Source organism: Paroedura picta, chromosome 11 (assembly GCF_049243985.1).
Source record: "Paroedura picta isolate Pp20150507F chromosome 11, Ppicta_v3.0, whole genome shotgun sequence".
Classification (NCBI taxonomy): Eukaryota; Metazoa; Chordata; class Lepidosauria; order Squamata; family Gekkonidae; genus Paroedura; species Paroedura picta.
The window spans coordinates 31204270-31222496 of record NC_135379.1 but is presented as its reverse complement, the minus strand read 5'-3'; the positions used below and the strand labels follow the sequence as shown (position 1 = coordinate 31222496).

Below are 18227 nucleotides of genomic sequence, written 5' to 3'. Positions count from 1 at the left end.
CAGCCCTGGCAGCGTGGGATGCGGGGCACAGTCACATAGCTCTGCTTCAGCATGTCAGATTCACGGCTAACAGCCAGTTTTAGTTAATAAGTCTTCATCAGGACTTTATGTCATACATACATATCCCGTCTTATGGCTTCTATGGATAAGATTTCTTCCCTTGGGCCTCGATAGAAGATTTTTTAAACAAGATTTATGGCCTCAAACTGTTCATATATTTTGCAACCAGCACTGTTTGGCCACCTTGTTGGTTTAACCTCCAGATAGTGGTTGGAGATCTTCTGGGATTACAACTCATCTCCAGGTGAAAGGGATCAATTCACCTGCAGAAAATGGCTGCTTTGGAAGATGGGCACTATGGCATTATGTCCAATTTAAGTCCCTCCCCCCCATCCCTGCCCTCCTCAGTTTCCACTCCCCAAATCTCCAGGTATCTCTCAACCTAGAGCTGGCAACTCTAAACAGTGATCATTGGGATGGTGGGGAGGGGGAGGGGAGCAGCCTACATATCTGGCTTCCCATCTCATCACATTTATATTATTTTTACCCTGCTTTCCTGACATGCCCCCCAAACTTTCCCACACATATTTCCTTGTTTACATTACCAACTAGGAAATTGCCATGAGTGTGTTTGACTGAATTTGTACTCAAAGTCCCATTTGTTCTGCTACTCTGTTCAGTCACTGGAACTGCTGAAAAGAGCTGTATTTCCCATCTTTGGCTATGCTTGTTTTCAGGAACTCCTGTGAGGACTGCTTTGTGGGGTTAGCAGCTGAAGTGGGCAGTAGTGCATCATGCCTTGTCATTAACCCATCTAAGCTTTTATAAAGACATGAGGTGACTGTGGCCCAGAAATATCAGTGCTGGGCCTGAAGGCAGCTTTAGTGCTGCTTCGGCAGTTCATTTGTACACCTGTCAGGATCTATCAACTCACTAATTACATTCACTCCTTCATACTCTGGCATCCAACCCAAAAGCTATCTAAGCTAGTATAAAAGTATACATATGTAATACATTATTGTCGTTTCTTACAGAGACAACTTTTCACAACGTGGTAAATGACCCCCGTGTGATTTGTGGCCAAGGTGTTGGGTTTAGCTTTGGGAGTCGCACACTAAAAGAGGTGGAGTCAGTGAAGCATATCCTCTTCTCTTGTCCATTGTATGACACAGCTGGAACAAAGTTCATTCAGCCACTATTGGCCATGATGCCATGCCAATCAAATGCAGACAGGACTAAAGAACTTCTATCAGAGGAAAAGCCTCAGGTCTCTTACAGATTGTGAAATTCTGTGTTTATGTGATTCAAGCTTGCCAAAAGAATAGGAAATACTTTTAAATTTGAGAGTATATATTTTACCATGTTTCATCAGTTTTATTTTTATGTTTAAGTTCTTATATTCTGGTCCAAGACCATGTACTTAAACTAATCAGCTTTGAGAGCTTCATGTTCAAATCATCACTCAGGGCCTTAAATAAATTTCATTCTCCCACCCAAGCTGACTTCACAGATTGCTAGGAGAGTAACGTTAGACAGGCATTTGATGCTCCTTGGTTTACTTGTAAGAACATTTTTGTTTGGCACTTTGTTAGCCATTACTTCAACGAATATAAGGTCTCCTTATATACTGGGCCACACTGGCCTACATAGGGAGCATTAAGGGGAAGACGGAGCAGTACCATTTTGGTAGCATATCTCTGTCCTGCTCTTGCGAGTAGAAAAATGGTCAGTCAAAAAGGCATGACATTCATTTAGTATTTTTTCAGGTGTGATCCCTCCAATTAGTTTGACAATTGGCATGTGCTTGACGCTTGACGTATGCCTCTTGAGCTTGTTTGGAGGTTCTAGCCGAGAAGTGCAGCTATCGTATACCCCTGACCGAAGTACAGCACTAGTTCTCTCTGGGATGGTCATATGCTTCTTGAGAGGCAGCAGTGCAGGTTGTCTGGACAGCAAACCTATGAAAATAACAATGACAACGATCCTGTTCTGTTGTACTTTATGGTTTGAACAAACAGAATGATCTATACCCTGCAATGGGGACCAAAGTAGCTTACATAATTTTCCTCTCCTTTTTTATCCTCACTATAAGCCCGTTAAGTAGCTAAGTCTGAAAATATGTGACTAGCTCAACATCATTGTGTGAGCTTTCATGACAGAGTGGTGATCTGAGCCTGGGTTTCCCAGACCGTACTCTGAAGCCCTGCTATACTGCATTGGGTTTCATAGGGTGGCTTTTATGGAACAATAGCAAGCAGTCAGGCCCAGGTGAGTCATCCAGTTTAGATAGTATCAAGTATCCCAGTGGTTGCTGCCAGGCCTGGCCCTGATGAGTTCTCCCCATTGCTGCTCTCAGTGGTGAGTCTGGCAAGGCTCCCAGTGGGGCTGCTGAGGCTTCCCCCCTGACCATCATTGCTCTCAGTGGCATGCCCAGCACAGCTCTTGGTAGGCCCACTGGGTCATGCCCCATCACTGCTGCTGTGCTCCCCCTCCCTCCCAGGCCTGCTGACAAAGGAGAAGGAGGTAAGAGAGTTGTTTGCAGTTGCTCAGATGTTTTGTTTTGTAGGGGAATTACCCCCCCCTCCAAATGTGTTTGTTTTTAGTATCAGATTTTTCTGCAAATTTGGGGGGCCATTTTGCAGAAGGATCTGTTTACTTTCTGTGTGGCCCTGATTTCTGGATTTAGATATCCACAAATGGGGCCACACTTTCACTATTAGAATATATGATTTTATAGGGATGATCATGCAAACCTTTATTTTAATTGCCATTTTTTAAATTTTCTCCAGATTTGAGCTATCCTTGGTGAGATGGGATGACCCATGTGACATTCTAAATGTGGAACAGAAGGCAGGTTTCTGACACAGTATTTACTTGCTATCTTAAAATGTCATTCCTTTTATGCTGATAATTACTATTTTGTGTTGTTAACAGCAAGGGCATACAATTAAGTGTTCTTGTTGCCTGTTTTGTACAGCTAGAGAACTCCATTACTCAGGAGACTGGTCAAAAGTCGGATCCAACATTTTCGGTAATCTTAAAAAAAATCACTCTCAGGGTTGACTGAGATGTAGTTTTAATTAATTGTTGTATACATAGTATTCACATTTTAATCATTTTTAAAGAATCTTGCTGGAGTTGTACAGTGTCAAGGCCTGGGTTTAAAATAAACATACAGTTCCTAAGAGAGAGAAGAAACCAGATCTTAATTGCCTTTTGCATCCCAAGAAATCGAGAAGAATGAACATCTCAGAGAGTCTCCTTCAAGCGCTACAGATAATGTGAAGACAGCAAAACAAGAAGCTAAGAATACCAAGCTGAACTGAAGCTCAGGGGACACAGCTCAGGCTGAATGATAATTATAACAATTGGAGCTGGAGCAGAACGCCAAAGTTGTTTATGCCTTTCTGAGAAACAGTGACAAGAGACCTTAAACGGCCACCAATTAGCTGATACATTCATTTCTCTTTCATGTTTGCATCAGGATGTGACTGAGAGAAGCCAGTTAGTTATCATCTCAATGGAAAAAAATCCCTTGGAACTGAATTCTAGGCCAGGGTGCTAGTGGGCTTATTTTGTGCAAAGGTTTAACAGGCTTTAGTTGCATCTTTCATTTCAGAGATTAAGGCAGTGTCATAAAGGGTGTTCACTAAATCTGTATCTTCTTCCCAATAGTTGCATTATTTATTTATTTATAAATTTGATTTATAGGCTGCCCTTCCCATAGTTGGCTCGGGGTGGCTAACAAAGATTGATAAAAAATATTTATATAATATTATTAAAAGATTAATGACATCTTAATTAAAAAAAGATAAACCTGACAGTCCGAGGGGGAGTAAACCAGAAGGCCAACAGATAATGCCCCCCCTCTGGTCAGTCTAGTCTGGAGGAAATTCATCTTCTGACCCCAAAGTGGCGATCAGCATTTCCCTGAGAAATGCAAGAGACGGCCACAAGAGCCAAGCTCAGAAACAATCCCTTCTGTCCACCCATTTACAATCTGCCTAAGTTCACAGAATGAGCATTTCTGACAGATGGCTATCTAGCCTGTGCTCTAAGAATTCCAAAGAAAGAGAATCTACCACCTCCCAAGGAAGCCTGTTCTATTATCAGGAACTTCTTCTGGATGTTAAGCCAAAAATTCTTTTTGATTTCATCCCATTGGTTCTGGCCCGTTCCTCTGGAGCAACAGAAAACAATTTGTTAACAGGAATATCATGTGAAACCTTATCAAAAACTTTACTGAAAATGAAATAAATTATATTCACAGCATTCCCCTGCTCCAGTAAGGTAGTAACTTGCTCAAAAAAAAAAAAAAGATAAGGTTAGTGTGATGTGACTTGTTCTTGAGAAAGTCATGCTGTTCTTCCATTATATTCTAATTATCTCACCTGTTAGCATCTTCCATCTCTCCTTCCCCATTACTGTTGGGTATTTTGTATATAAAAGTAGCAGAGTTAATATAAATGATGAGACCAGACGTGGCAGTCTTAAAGTATAATCAAGTATTTTCCTAGAACTACTAAGGTCAGGGAACTGGGATACAAAACAAGAAAATGCATAGCTTCCTACAGCTCATGACTGAGCTCTTAACCTTAGCTGTTACATGGTAGATCTTCAAGATGGATTTCCCTCTCTTCCTAAAGCAGTTTAGAGAACAAAGGGAGGAAGGAGAATTCCTTCTTTCCCTTTTACAGCTGCTTATGTGAGAAAAAATGTGTAATGGTGTAAAATGGTGTATATATACCAATAAACAAATCACATGACCCTCTTTGCCAGTCCCCACTAGCAACAACAAGTGTCAACAAACAGTTAACCCTTTTCTGACAGTCAGTGGCTGACTCTTGGTAAGGACAAAGTCTAACAATTACCATTTTCTAAAAATTCATTATTTCGTTATAAACTCCTTTGCTATAAAGTGAAGAGACAGTTCTTAAATCCTGGGAGAACAGATAACTTACCACTTAAAAGACCATCACTTGGGGAAGCCTCAGTAGTGCTTTGCATCTTCAGAAAGGGCATCCTGATGGTGTAATTGATTTTAAAGTAAAAAATAATAGTCACAAAATCAGCTTCAGAAACATGGAGCAATAACATAGAAAATACAAGAATACAAGAATTCAACAGATTGTAATTCCATCTGGATCTGGAATTGTTCATTTTCCATCCACACTGGTTACATAAATAACAACCATGGCTACTTCATGAGAATCAATGAGAAAAGTAGAATTAAAAAATAAAAAATAATTCAAACACGACAAAATAGCCATGGATACCAATAGACAACATTAAACATTTAGCACAGTAAAATCCGAGTCTAATAGCACCTTTAAGACCAACAAAGATTTATTCAAGGTGTGAACTTTCGAGTGCAAGCACCCTTCATCAGACTATGAATTGAGCATCATGACAGTGGGAATATATAAGCAAAAGTTAATCCTGTTACATTAGTAAACTGTGTCACAGCATCCAAATACAGCCATATGATAATTCTTTGCTAAACCAGCCAATCAGACTCCTCGAATTCAGTTGTAGTTCACAAATACATATGAGAAATAAAACTGCCAACAGATACCACCCTACCATTTACTGCTGACCCCATCTCTCTTAATACAAGTATGAAACATTCCTTCAAGTGGAAGTTGAGCTGGCAGCTATCTTGTCCTGGGACTAGAGAGTAGAATTCAAAATTACATTATACATTACTAACAGAGAATCTGAAATACAATGGCCACAGTTCTTTCAGTAAGTTCCATGGTGCATAGCAGACTGCAGTTCTCTTAACCGTGCCTGCAACTGCACCTGTGTTTAGTTGTACATTTATGTTTTGTATCTATTACTGGAGCATGTTCTTCAAATATGCAGTTGTGATTTCAGCAAGACCCTCAGCTCTCCTACTCTGATTCTGAAAAACCCCTGAAAAATGTATTGATTTGAAGTATTTCTATTTATTTATTTGTCTATTTGTTTGTTTGTTTATTAAATTTTATGCCACCCATACAGCTCAGGGCAGTTCACAGAAAACATTGCAGGAGTAATACATAGAACAGTCTGAACACATAACACAGTCATAAATATCATATCAACAATAAACTAACAGAGGCTTCAAGTAGAATGACAACTCAGAACGACAACCCCCAGGGAGGTCAGGCTGCTTCAGGACATGGAGGGGATGTCTGGGGGGGGGAACCAGTGGATGTTATTGGGTTGGTCGGACTCAAGTGAATGCCTCAGAACACTTTATATTCAGCATGGAAAAGAATATGTTGAAGGTAGCTTTTCAAATTCATTAATAAATTGACCTGCCAGACAGCCCAATTGTCATCACTTTGGTGTCTCTACTTTTAAGACTCATGTGAAATTGAGATGCCTATTTTCAGTTATAAAATGTTAGTGGCTATGGTATGCAAGATCACAGGCTATAGCTGCAGATGAGTTAGCAAGTTGATCTGGCATAGACTTGGACAATCATTTCTTGGCAGGTCAGATCAAGTCCAGATACAGAGCTACCATTTGTCCACTATCAATGGGAAAACTCCCACCAACACCCTTCCTTTTCCTGATGATGCGCAATTGAGTGGTAGGGGAAATGGGGTAGAGCAAGGACAATGTCACTTCTACCTGGAACAGATTTGCTTCTGGAACCTGGTAATGACCTTGGGGATGCTTCAGGTAGTTCTTACTGTAGAGGGTCAGGCGAAATCCTAGAGTGTCAGTGATATCAGTTCCAATCAGTCCAAAGTCAAGTTAGCAGAAATAAATCAATAAATCAATAAATGATTCAGCTCGAGGTCAGGTTCCTAGAAATCAAACAAAGCATTGTTGGCAGTTCAGAGTCTGAAGTACATGTTGCAGCCCCACCCAGAAGTGTCTCTTGGGAAGACATTATAGCTGTATGCCCATATTCTGAGGAAAAGTCCTACAAGGACTTCATATCAACAGGTTCCTGACATCAAGCCAGGAGATGTGTACTTTGCCACCTAGCCTATAAATTTGTCCTCAGCTGCCTTCTGTGGCACTCCAAAAGTGCAGGTGAGGGCTGGGGTCAACCAACTGACTTTCACTTGCTGAATTAGAGCTGAAAGGTGGAGATGATCCTAACCCAACTTTCAAGAGATCTTTGTGTCCCAGTTAGTGCAGAAGATGCCTTTATTTATTTATTTAGATGTTTATACCGCCTTTCCATACAGCTCTGGGCTTTTATATTCTCAAAGGGAGAGTAGCCATTTTGTTGCTCCTCCTTCCTGGTAGCTCCTTGTATATCTTGAAAAGTGTCTTGCAGCCAGCACTATCTAATCCAATGAAGCCTGGTAATATAATCCTGCATTCCATTTAAAAACTCTATAAATTGCAAATCCCTCATAGTCCCTTTGTTTAGGACCAACCAAATTGACTGACAACATTGTGCAAGCTTTTTGGGATTGGAACTTTAGACTGTGGTTCAACCTTCCCCAACATCACTGTTCAATTGCTGTTAGCAACAAGATAGCAATAACGACATTCTGATTAGCTACTGTGATGGACTGCACTTTTAAAAGCTTAGAAGTGCTTTGTAAACAGATAAAGGGCTGTGAAAGGCTAATTCTTCACAGAGACAGAGAGCCTTGAGTGACATGCTGTTCCAAGCAATCTGTTTGGTTAACATCAATTGAACAGAAAGAGACTTCTGAACAGGATGCAGAGGAGAATTCAATCTGATTTCAGCCCAACCTGAGTCCTTACCTACATAGCTCAGGCAAGCCTGATCCTGTCAGATCTTAGAAGTTAAGAACAACCAACCTGGCTAGTATTTAAATGGGAGACCTCCAAATATCTAAATGGATTTCTTCCAAGGAACGCTATAAGTCATGATGCGGAGGCAGAAAATGGCAAAACCACTTCCAAACGTCCCTTGCCTGTTGGCTAGACAGACAATCCTCAGATCTCCTGGATATAGTGTATATGCCATTTGATAAATAAATAAGCCCTAGCAGAGAAGAGTCAAGTACTAGAGTTTTGACAATCAGCCTTGACTGAGAACAGTTTAATACAGACAGGAGGAAAAGTTGGCTAGGAAGTTTGGGAAGTAAGCGAAGACTTCCATTCGGGCCAAAGAAAGGGGATAGATCTTCTAGTGAGAGAAGAATTTCCCTATCCAATCAAACAGGGAGCTAAATTTGAAAAGTGCAGAGATCCGGTATCATTAGAAACTACCTTTAGACACCTTAAGATTCTGTTAAAAACTCAAGACGAATACTGGTGTTACAACAGAAGGGTTTGGGGTACTAGAAAGAATGTACCAGCCTTCTGGAAACTAAGCAAGTCAAAGAATACTCAAAGAAAATGTACTTAAGTGTTTGGGGAAACACTGGAACAAAAGCCTCTCAACATAAAGACGTGAATAGCTTAAGGTACTCTTATTAGCCTGAAACAGAAGAACTAAAGTTCATATGTACTGATTTTTACCTCAGAGTTATCTATAGTGAGTTATCTCAGGAATATTACCCCTGATTTTCCCTGCCCTTCTGCTGAATATAATATTTTGTTAATTTGGAATACAAAAACTTTTTGTGTACTATTTAAGCTGTATATGTTAAAGGGGGCTTCCATTCCTTCCCTCAGGTTGAACAAACAGCCAAAATATTAGACAGGGTGGGACATCCAGGATTCTTCAGGAAAGGAGAACACTGATAACTAGGGTGGCTGAGTCACAGAAGAGAAAGGAAATTAAGGGAAAATCTTGTATCTGAGGGAAGGTAGTAGATGGAGCTTCCATAGCTACCCTGCAATATTTTGATACTTCAACAACTGTCATAAAGTGTTGCCTGGAAACATAAATGATCTAGTGAATAAATCTCAGTCGTGGTTTGGCCATAAGAATCATGTGACTTTGTGAAGGGAACTGGAATTCATACAGGGAAGAATACCTTTTCATGTTTACATGTTGCATTGTTATCTTAAACAAGTACAGTAAAGACAAGAAGCTAACATGAATTTCTTTTTGTGTATTTAAGTAGTGTCAGTGCTTTGACTACTTTTTTTGTTTCACTATTTTGCTTGGAGGAGCAAGAATTCAGAAAGAAAACACATACAAAGCCAGTGCCTTTTAGACTGGATGCTTAGATGCACATGCATTTAAACTGGTAGCTTATTGAAACACAACCATATCATCAAACACAACCATATTCAATATGGTTATTCAATTTTGGAGCTGCTTCTACACCAGCATGATTTTCTGTGGTGATCCAGTTTCTGTGAAATCCTTTTTCTCTCCATTGTGAAATGTAACAATGGGTCCCTAACTGCTAACTGGGTAGCAAACACTGACCTCATCCCAGGCAAGAGCATAACAGCCTTGAATCCTCCAGATGTTATTTATTTATTTGTTTATATTTATTTATTTCTGCTCAAGCAGATTCCGGGCAGTAGACTCAGATCCCCCAGAGTTCCAACTCATCTCCAGAGTACAGAGATCAGTTTTCTTGTGTGCTTTTGAGGGTGTATTCTGTGGCATTGTGCGCCACTAAGGGCTCTGCCCTCCCCAGGATATATTCCCAAATCTAGGAGTTTTCTACCCTGGATCTGGTAACCCTACCCCACCCTATCCCCTGCCAAGGGTGACCTGACAACCTTAACTGACCCTGTTCTTAGCTATAAACATAGATATTATTAGAATAAGAGTTGGTTCTTATATGCTACTTTTATCTACCTGGAGGAGACTCAAATAGGGATGAGTGCTTCGGTGTCCAAAGCGCCCAACCCTAAAGGTGGCTTACGGTCACCTTCCCTTTCCTCTCCCCACAACAGACACCCTGTGAGGTGGGTGAGGCTGAGAGAGTCCTGATATCACTGCTTAGACAGAACAGCTTTATTAGTGCTGTGGCGAGCCCAAGGTCACCCAGCTGGCTGAACCCGGCATGCCAGATTAGAAGTCCGCACTCCTAACCACTACGCCAGACTGGCTTTCTAAGATTTAAAATCTGCTTCTGTTTCCATGCAGTGAGTAACTGCTCCCATCTTCCTTGGAAATGTAAACCAAACAGCATCTTTCCCATGAAACAAACAGCTGATCCTACTTTCCACCACTTCTCTGAAGGCAGGAGATGTTTCAGAATAGTCCAGTAAACATTACCTTTGCACCTACAAGACAGTTACTTCCATTATATGAGGACATGTGGCTTGAAACCCAAAATGTTGTGGCATCACCTAACATTTTGTGATTAGTCCTGTCCCTAGGGCAGCCATTTTGTAATTAAATCACTATCCATTCACAAAATTCCCCAAAGGCCTGCAGACTCAACACTGCTGCTACAATACTCAACTGTGTTCTTAGGCCCTGTTGAAATCAAAGGTGCTTAGCTGTGCAGCACATGACTGTGCTATTGGCTTGTAGCTGATCTCATTTCTGCCACAGGTAACTGTCCCAATGAATTGTTCCCTAAATCTTTATAAATTGTTATCACAATGAAAAAGGGAACCTAATCATGCTGCAGTTCATGTCAAAGTGACAAATTGCCAGCTTGGAAGGAATGATTTGTAGGCAACCTATGATGCATTTATTTAACGTTATATGACTTAACCTCATAAGGATATATGCTCCTAACAGATAAGCATAATAAAAATCTATCCTGATAATCACTCTCTTTTCAGATTTGTAGATTTTAAAATATAAGAATGTAAGAAGAGCCATGTTAGATCAGACCAAATTCCTGTATTCTGTTCACACCATGGCTAACGGGCTGCCTGCAACAGCATTGTCCTGCCCATGAGCTTCATACAAGCAGGCAGACTGCCCCTGCCACTGGAGGAGATATCTATCATGATTAGTAGCCATTGATAGCCTTGCCCTCCATGAATTTGCCCACTCCCCGTTGAAGCTTTGCACATCGGCAGCCATGTCCTGTGGCCAAAAATTCTACAATTAAATTATGTGCCAGGCAAAGAAGTACTTCTTTTGTGTGTCCTGAATCTCCAGTGGATCATCCCTGGTTCTAATATTAACCTGTCCACTTTTTCCACAGCATGCAAAAAATGTACAGACCTCTAACACAGTGGTCCCCAACCTTTTTATCACCAGGGACCAGTCAACGCTTGACAATTTTACTGAGGCCCGGGGTAGTCTTATGCCGAGGGACGTTGCCCCTACCTGAGTCCCTGATTTTCTGCCGGCGCTGTTGACTTCCCACTGCCCGCGGGGGGGGGGGGGGCGCTGCCAGCAGCAGCTGTGCAGTGCCACGCTGAGGGGGAATCCCAGGCATAGCGGCCATTGGGGAGGACCAAAGGTGAGTCGGCGGCAAAGTGGCAGGGCAGCCCCCAAGGCAGCAGCTGGGGAGGAGGGTGGGGAGGAGCTGCGGCTCGTTACCGACTGATCCATGGACCGGTACCAGTCCCCGTACTGGGGGATGGGGACCACTGCTCTAGAGAGAAACTGGAGACCAACAGACATGATATCAGAAAGAACTAACCTGAGTTGCCTGGAGAGGAAGGGTTGCTTCTGACTGGCCTTCACACACTAGGAGTCAGATAGGGGGCCAACCTTCAGAGAGAAACTGGAGACCAACTGACATGACATCACAAAGAGCTCACCTGAGTTGCCTGGAGAGGAGGGCATGTCTGTTACTGGGCTTGGCGTGGGGGGAGGGGGAAATCTCTCAACACACTGTAAGTCAGACAGGGAGCCAACCTTCAGAGAGATACTGGAGACCAACTCGCATGACATCACAAAGAGCTCACCTGAGTTGCCTGGAGAGGAGGGCATGTCTGTTACTGGGCTTGGCGTGGGGGGAGGGGGAAATCTCTCAACACACTGTAAGTCAGACAGGGAGCCAACCTTCAGAGAGATACTGGAGACCAACTCGCATGACATCACAAAGAGCTCACCTGAGTTGCCTGGAGAGGAAGCGATGCCTCTTACTGGCCTTCATGGAGGGGAGGGGGATCTCTAGGAGTCAGACAGGGGGCCAAGGCAGCAGCAGGAGAGGAGGATGAGGAGGAGCCATGGCCCGGTACCAACTGATCCATGGACCAGTACCGGTCCCCGTACTGGGGGATGGGGACCACTGCACTAGAGAGAAACTGGAGACCAATTGACATAACATCACAAAGAGCTCACCCAAGTTGCCTGGAGAGGAAGGGATGCCACTGACTGGGCTTAATACACTATGAGTCAGACAGGGGGCAAACTGCTAGTAGCCATGGTGGGGGGGGATCTCTAAACACACTAGGAGTGAGAAAGGGGCAAACCTCCAGAGAGAAACTGGAGACCAACTGACATGACATCACAAAAAGCTCACTTGAGTTACCTGAAGATGAGGGGATATCTGCTAGTAGCCATGGTGGGGGGGATCTCTAAACACACTAGGAGTGAGACAGGGAGCAAACCTCCAGAGAAAAACTAGAGACCAACTGACACGACATCACAAAGAGCTCACCTGAGTTGCCTGGAGAGGAGGGCATGCCTGTTACTGGCCTTAGCATGGGGGGAGGGGGAAATCTCTCAACACACTGCAAGTCAGACAGGGGGCCAACCTTCAGAGAGATACTGGAGACCAACTCATATGACATCACAAAGAGCTCACCTGAGTTGCCTGGAGAGGAGGGCATGCCTGTTACTGGCCATGGCATGGGGGGAGGGGAAAATCTCTCAACACACTGCAAGTCAGACAGGGGGCCAACCTTCAGAGAGATACTGGAGACCAACTCATATGACATCACAAAGAGCTCACCTGAGTTGCCTGGAGAGGAGGGCATGCCTGTTACTGGCCTTAGCATGGGGGGAGGGGGAAATCTCTCAACACACTGCAAGTCAGACAGGGGGCCAACCTTCAGAGAGATACTGGAGACCAACTCATATGACATCACAAAGAGCTCACCTGAGTTGCCTGGAGAGGAGGGCATGCCTGTTACTGGCCTTAGCATGGGGGGAGGGGGAAATCTCTCAACACACTGCAAGTCAGACAGGGGGCCAACCTTCAGAGAGATACTGGAGACCAACTCATATGACATCACAAAGAGCTCACCTGAGTTGCCTGGAGAGGAGGGCATGCCTGTTACTGGCCATGGCGTGGGGGGAGGGGAAAATCTCTCAACACACTGCAAGTCAGACAGGGGGCCAACCTTCAGAGAGATACTGGAGACCAACTCATATGACATCACAAAGAGCTCACCTGAGTTGCCTGGAGAGGAGGGCATGCCTGTTACTGGCTTTGGTGTGGGGGGAGGGGGAAATCTCTCAACACACTACAAGTCAGACAGGGGGGCAACCTTCAGAGAGATACTGGAGACCAACTCACATGACATCACAAAGAGCTCACCTGATAGCCTGGAGAGGAAGCAATGCCTCTTACTGGCCTTCATGGGGGGGGGGGGGGATATCTAGGAGTCAGACAGGGGGCCAACCTCCAGAAAGAAACTGGAGACCAACTGGCATGACATCACAAAGAGATCACCTGAGTTGCCTGGAGAGGAAGGGATGCCTTCTACTGGCCTTGGCAGCGAGCACTGCCAGCATCAGCTGTGCAGTGCCATGTCGTGGGGGAGCCCCAGCCATGGTGGCCACTGGAGAGCAGCATAGGTGAGCCAGCGGCAAAATGGCAGGGCAGCCCCCAAGGCAGCGCCCAGAGAGGAGGATGAGGAGGAGCCATGGCCCAGTACCAACTGATCCATGGACCGGTACCGGTCCCCATACCGGGGGATGGGGACCACTGCTCTAGAGAGAAACTGGAGACCAACTGACATAACATCACAAAGAGCTCACCCGAGTTGCCTGGAGAGGAAGGATGCCTCTGACTGGGCTTAATACACTACGAGTCAGACAGAGGGCAAACCTCCAGAGAGAAACTGGAGACCAACTGACATGACATCACAAAAAGCTCACCTGAGTTACCTGAAGATGAGGGGATATCTGCTACTAGCCATGGCCAGAGTCAGACAGAGGGCCAGAGTCAGACAGAGGGCCAACCTTCAGAGAGAAACTGGAGACCAACTGACATGACATCACAAAGAGCTCACCTGAGTTGCCTGGAGAGGAAGGGATGCCTCTTACAGGCCTTGGCGGGGTGGGGGAATCTCTAAACACACTAGGAGTCAAACAGGGGGCCATCCTCCAGAGAAAGACACTGGAGACCGACATGACATCACAAAGAGCTCACCTGAGTTGCCTGGGGAGGAGGGCATGCCTGTTACTGGCCTTGGCGTGGGGTGGGAGGGAAATCTCTCAACACACTAGGAGTCAGACAGGAGGCCAATCTCTAGAGCAGTGGTCCCCAACCTTTTTATCACTGCGGACTGGTCAATGCTTGACAATTTTACTGACGCCTGGGGGAGGGTAGTCTTTTGCCGAGGAATGTTGCCGCTACTGCCTGAGTCCCTGCTCCACTTGCTTTCTTACCTGCGCCACACTGAGGGGGAGCCCCAGCCATGGCAGCCGCTGGAGAGCATATGGTGAGTCGGTAGCAAAGTGGCAGGGCAGCCCCCGAGAAAGCAGCCAGGGAGGAGGACAAGGAGGAGCCACAGCCCGTTACTGACTGATCCACGGACTGGTACTGGTCACCGGACCAGTGGTTGGGGACCACTGCCCCAACATGTCTCCCCTTACATTTTTTTCTAAACTAAATGTCATGGGTCATAGAAGCTAAATAAGTCTCACCTCCTAAGTTCACATTTAGCTTTTTAAGCACCAGAATAGGACCTCTGCTGTTTCACTTAGATAAAGTATGAAATGTGACCATAAATGTCTACACTCTAGTCCCTTGTATCTCCAATCACTACCTGAAGAAATGTTTTCCAGGATTTAAAAACTAAACACTGAAGGATTGTGTTGTTATATATAGTAGAGAAACATACATACTCGGCCCCTCCCCCAGTATATAGCTTATATCAGAACTACAACTCACAAAGTCAAAGAGTGCTTCATATCATAATATTTTATAAAATGTCTGACTATACAGGTAATGTCTGTATTTAGAGAGTTTCTAAAAGCAGCCAAGGAAATGTTATCTCTGAGAATACGAAAATCCCTTAAAGCTAACAACCTTTAGAATCTCCTGTGGAAAGGATCTCAGAGGGCGTGAGTTCTGTTCAAAGGGTGTGAGCAGATTATCAGATCACTGTAGGGTGTGGAACTTATTTTGTGGAACTTATTTTACACCTTTATAATTGCTTCTGAATATTGATTATATAAATTCAGTATGTTCCTTAAAAAAAACCAAACAAACACCCTAGCCTCTTAGTTTATGTTTGTCTCAGGGTTTTATTATTTTATTAGCAACAGGGTGTGCTCTTTCATATTTAAAATAAAACTTAATATAATTTATAGAAATTGAAAACATAACAGTAACAATAAACTATAATGAAAACTATCAGATTAAATCTTTCAGCAAACTTTCAACTTGCATGTCTAAAACCAGGGTTCCCCCTAGGGCAGGGGTAGTCAAACTGCGGCCCTCCAGATGTCCATGGACTACAATTCCCAGGAGCCCCTGCCAGCGAATGCTGGCAGGGGCTCCTGGAAATTGTAGTCCATGGACATCTGGAGGGCCGCAGTTTGACTACCCCTGGTGTAGATTCTTCAAAAACCTGCTTTGGCAGGAGCTGCCTCTATAACACATGGGTCTTCATTGTGTTACTTAAAGTAAGCTGTGCTTAAGAAAATAATTTTAACAACATGTTTCTTTTAAAAGGTATTCTCTTAAACATCTGCCTGAAATGCTGAAGTAGCATAATTACTATTGATAGCAAAGTATCACTCCCTGTTCTGCCTCCTGTGGGAGTCATTTTTTGAAAGTTAAGGTCTGGTGGAATTAACTCCCTGAAGAGATCAAGGCCCTGCCTCAACTCCCACAATTCTGCAGGGCCTGCAAAAGAGAGTTCCTCCACCAGGCATTTGCTTGAGTCATCACCATGTCTGACCCAACAGGATCCATTGGTCCCCCCTCAGATATTCCTCCATGATCTGAAGCAGCCTGACCTCCCGGGAGGGGGGGGGGAGTTGTCGAAATTGTCATTCTGTTTGAAGTCACTGTTGGATTATTATTGATGTTATTATGACTGTGTTATATGTTTAGGCTGTTCTATGTATTATCCCTGCAATGTTTTATGAGAACCGCCCTGAGCCGTATGGGAGGGCGGTATAAAAATAAAATCAAATAAACAAACAAACAAATAAATATTATAGTTGTGCCCATCACATTGTGACAGAATTCCAAAGATGCTCACAGGCTCAAAAAAAAGCTTGGGGATCTCTGTTCTAAAATAATCACAGATAATTATGAAGGCCTTTAAAGGATTTAAAAACTTTGTGGAAACGCTTAACTGTCTTCCCAAAGAAAAAAGAGACAGTGCTAGACAGGCCACAGGGAAATACTTCCATAAAGCTGTAATGAGTACAGAAAATACCCTGCCACAAAGTGTTCTTTCCTCACACCCTGATAGAATGGAGCCCAGAACACAGATTAATTTAGGGAAGATCTACATGCGGTGCTGGAAGTTGCAAGTCCAAAGTTCCTGATCATTGGGGAAATCTGTCCTGAAATGAGAAGAAAGCTTCTTAATGGTTCAGGCCTGCCCAGCGGCCTCTTGGGAGAATAACCACTGCCCGTGGGCTTAACCATGTAATTATGAAGATATCTAAACCCCACCCAAGCTTTTCAGAAGTGGAAGTGTACAGTCAGTACAACATCAGCAGCACCATTCCTCCTTTGTAAGTGGCCCTTGGTGTTATTTGAGTAGTAAATCCCCATTATGTTTGTTCATAATTTACTGAATAAAGGTAGATTCCCAGACAAGCTTCAGTTAATGCACCTGCGTCTTGATGTATTTCATCTGAGATTTTATCACTGATAATGCATCACCAGGAGAGCAAAAGCCTTGAGCATTGTTGTCACAAACTCAAATCTGCTTTATGGCAGATTTGCAACAGGAGGAAAAACCACTACGTTTGCTGACTTACAGGTGGAGCCTGGATATCTCCTGGAATGACAACTGATATCCAGCCAACAGAGACAAATTCTTCTGGAGAAAATGGCTACTTCGGAAAGTGGTCTCTATTGTGTTATATACCTCCTGAGGCTCCTCCCTTTCCCATACTCCCCTTTCCCCAAGTCAGCAAGGCTGGACTCCAGCTCTAATATCACCTGGTGCCATAACAATCATCTAGCAGTTTATCTGTCACAGGGAATAGCAGTGTTTTCACCTCAGGGGCTGGAGGACGGGGGAATCAATTTTATTTGAGCTATCATGAGTACGATACTTGACCTATTGGATAGCCCAAGCTACCCTAATCTCATCAGATCTCAGAAGCTGAGCAGGGTCAGCTAGCATTTGAATGGGAGAACTCCAAGGAATAACAGGGTAGTGAATGTAAACCACCTCTGGTGTCTTGCCTTAGAAACCCTACAGGGTCAGCATTATAATTCACAAATCCAAGCCAATGGATTTGCCTTTTGGCATAAATAACTTGTTGAAAGTTAATGTCTGCACCTCAGTTTCAGTGAGATCTCTTTTTTCCAGCACTCAGACCATACTTTATGATGGATAAGAAAATATCACTCCCAGTTCCCCTTTCAACAATTATTAGCATAGCTATAGAGACTCCTGTACTGTCATGGGGGCCTCCACAGCTGAGGCCTAACAGAGGGGAGGGGGGCCAGGAAGGCCATTTGACCAGGTTTTAAAGGGGAACCCCTAACTTGCCTTAAAGGGGAAGCCCTAACTTTTCTCAGCAGAAGCTCCAGAAAGCAGAAGCTTTTCTCAGTAGAGATTTGTCTCTTGGGTTTTTCTCTCTCTCCTCTGCTGTCTCCAATCACCCCACCCCCACACACACACTGAAACAGAAAAGAAAGAAAGAGGTTCCTGTTCCACTTGGCTCCCCCCCCTTCTGAGCTTCCCTAATCATGTGCAGAACACTCTTCTGTTTCAATTGGGGGGAGGGAGAGGAAGACTCAAGTTCCAATCAATCTGGATTCAGCAGGATCCACAACGGAATAAATAAAGTAAGTGCAGACTGTGCTCAGGTTAAATATTTGTTAAATATTTGTTAACTATTTTTAGGGGGGATATTCCATTTGCGTTACAAGTTGTTTTTAAGCATATCCCTATCAGATCAAAATGTGAAACACTCTCTCCATTTATTACATTATGGCAAACAGCCTCAAATGCTTGAAATTACTTGGGCTAGACCTCTGAGAGAGCCTGCCTGTCAGGCACTGCCAGTAACATCAGTAATTATAAGAAACACAATTCTTGTTCTT

At 43.7% G+C, this 18227-nt stretch overlaps 1 protein-coding gene across 9 annotated transcripts; it reads right to left on the bottom strand.

The window, feature by feature from the left end:
* Nucleotides 1-798: 798 nt before the first annotated feature.
* On the bottom strand, nt 799-13895 carry LOC143820742 (uncharacterized). Of its 9 annotated transcripts, none has more exons than XM_077303935.1 (5): nt 13856-13895; nt 6622-6800; nt 5584-5670; nt 4962-5023; nt 799-1958 (listed from the first exon to the last, which is right to left on the bottom strand). In XM_077303935.1, exons 3-5 carry the CDS (start codon nt 5625-5627, stop codon nt 1657-1659), a joined length of 408 nt encoding a protein of 135 aa, XP_077160050.1. In that variant the 5' UTR covers nt 5628-5670; nt 6622-6800; nt 13856-13895; the 3' UTR covers nt 799-1656. The 9 variants fall into 9 exon arrangements, 5 of the variants coding, with proteins under 5 accessions (XP_077160050.1, XP_077160051.1, XP_077160049.1 ...); XM_077303936.1 differs by lacking the exon at nt 13856-13895 and adding an exon at nt 12999-13148; XM_077303934.1 differs by lacking the exon at nt 13856-13895 and adding an exon at nt 12282-12368.
* Nucleotides 13896-18227: the final 4332 nt, after the last annotated feature.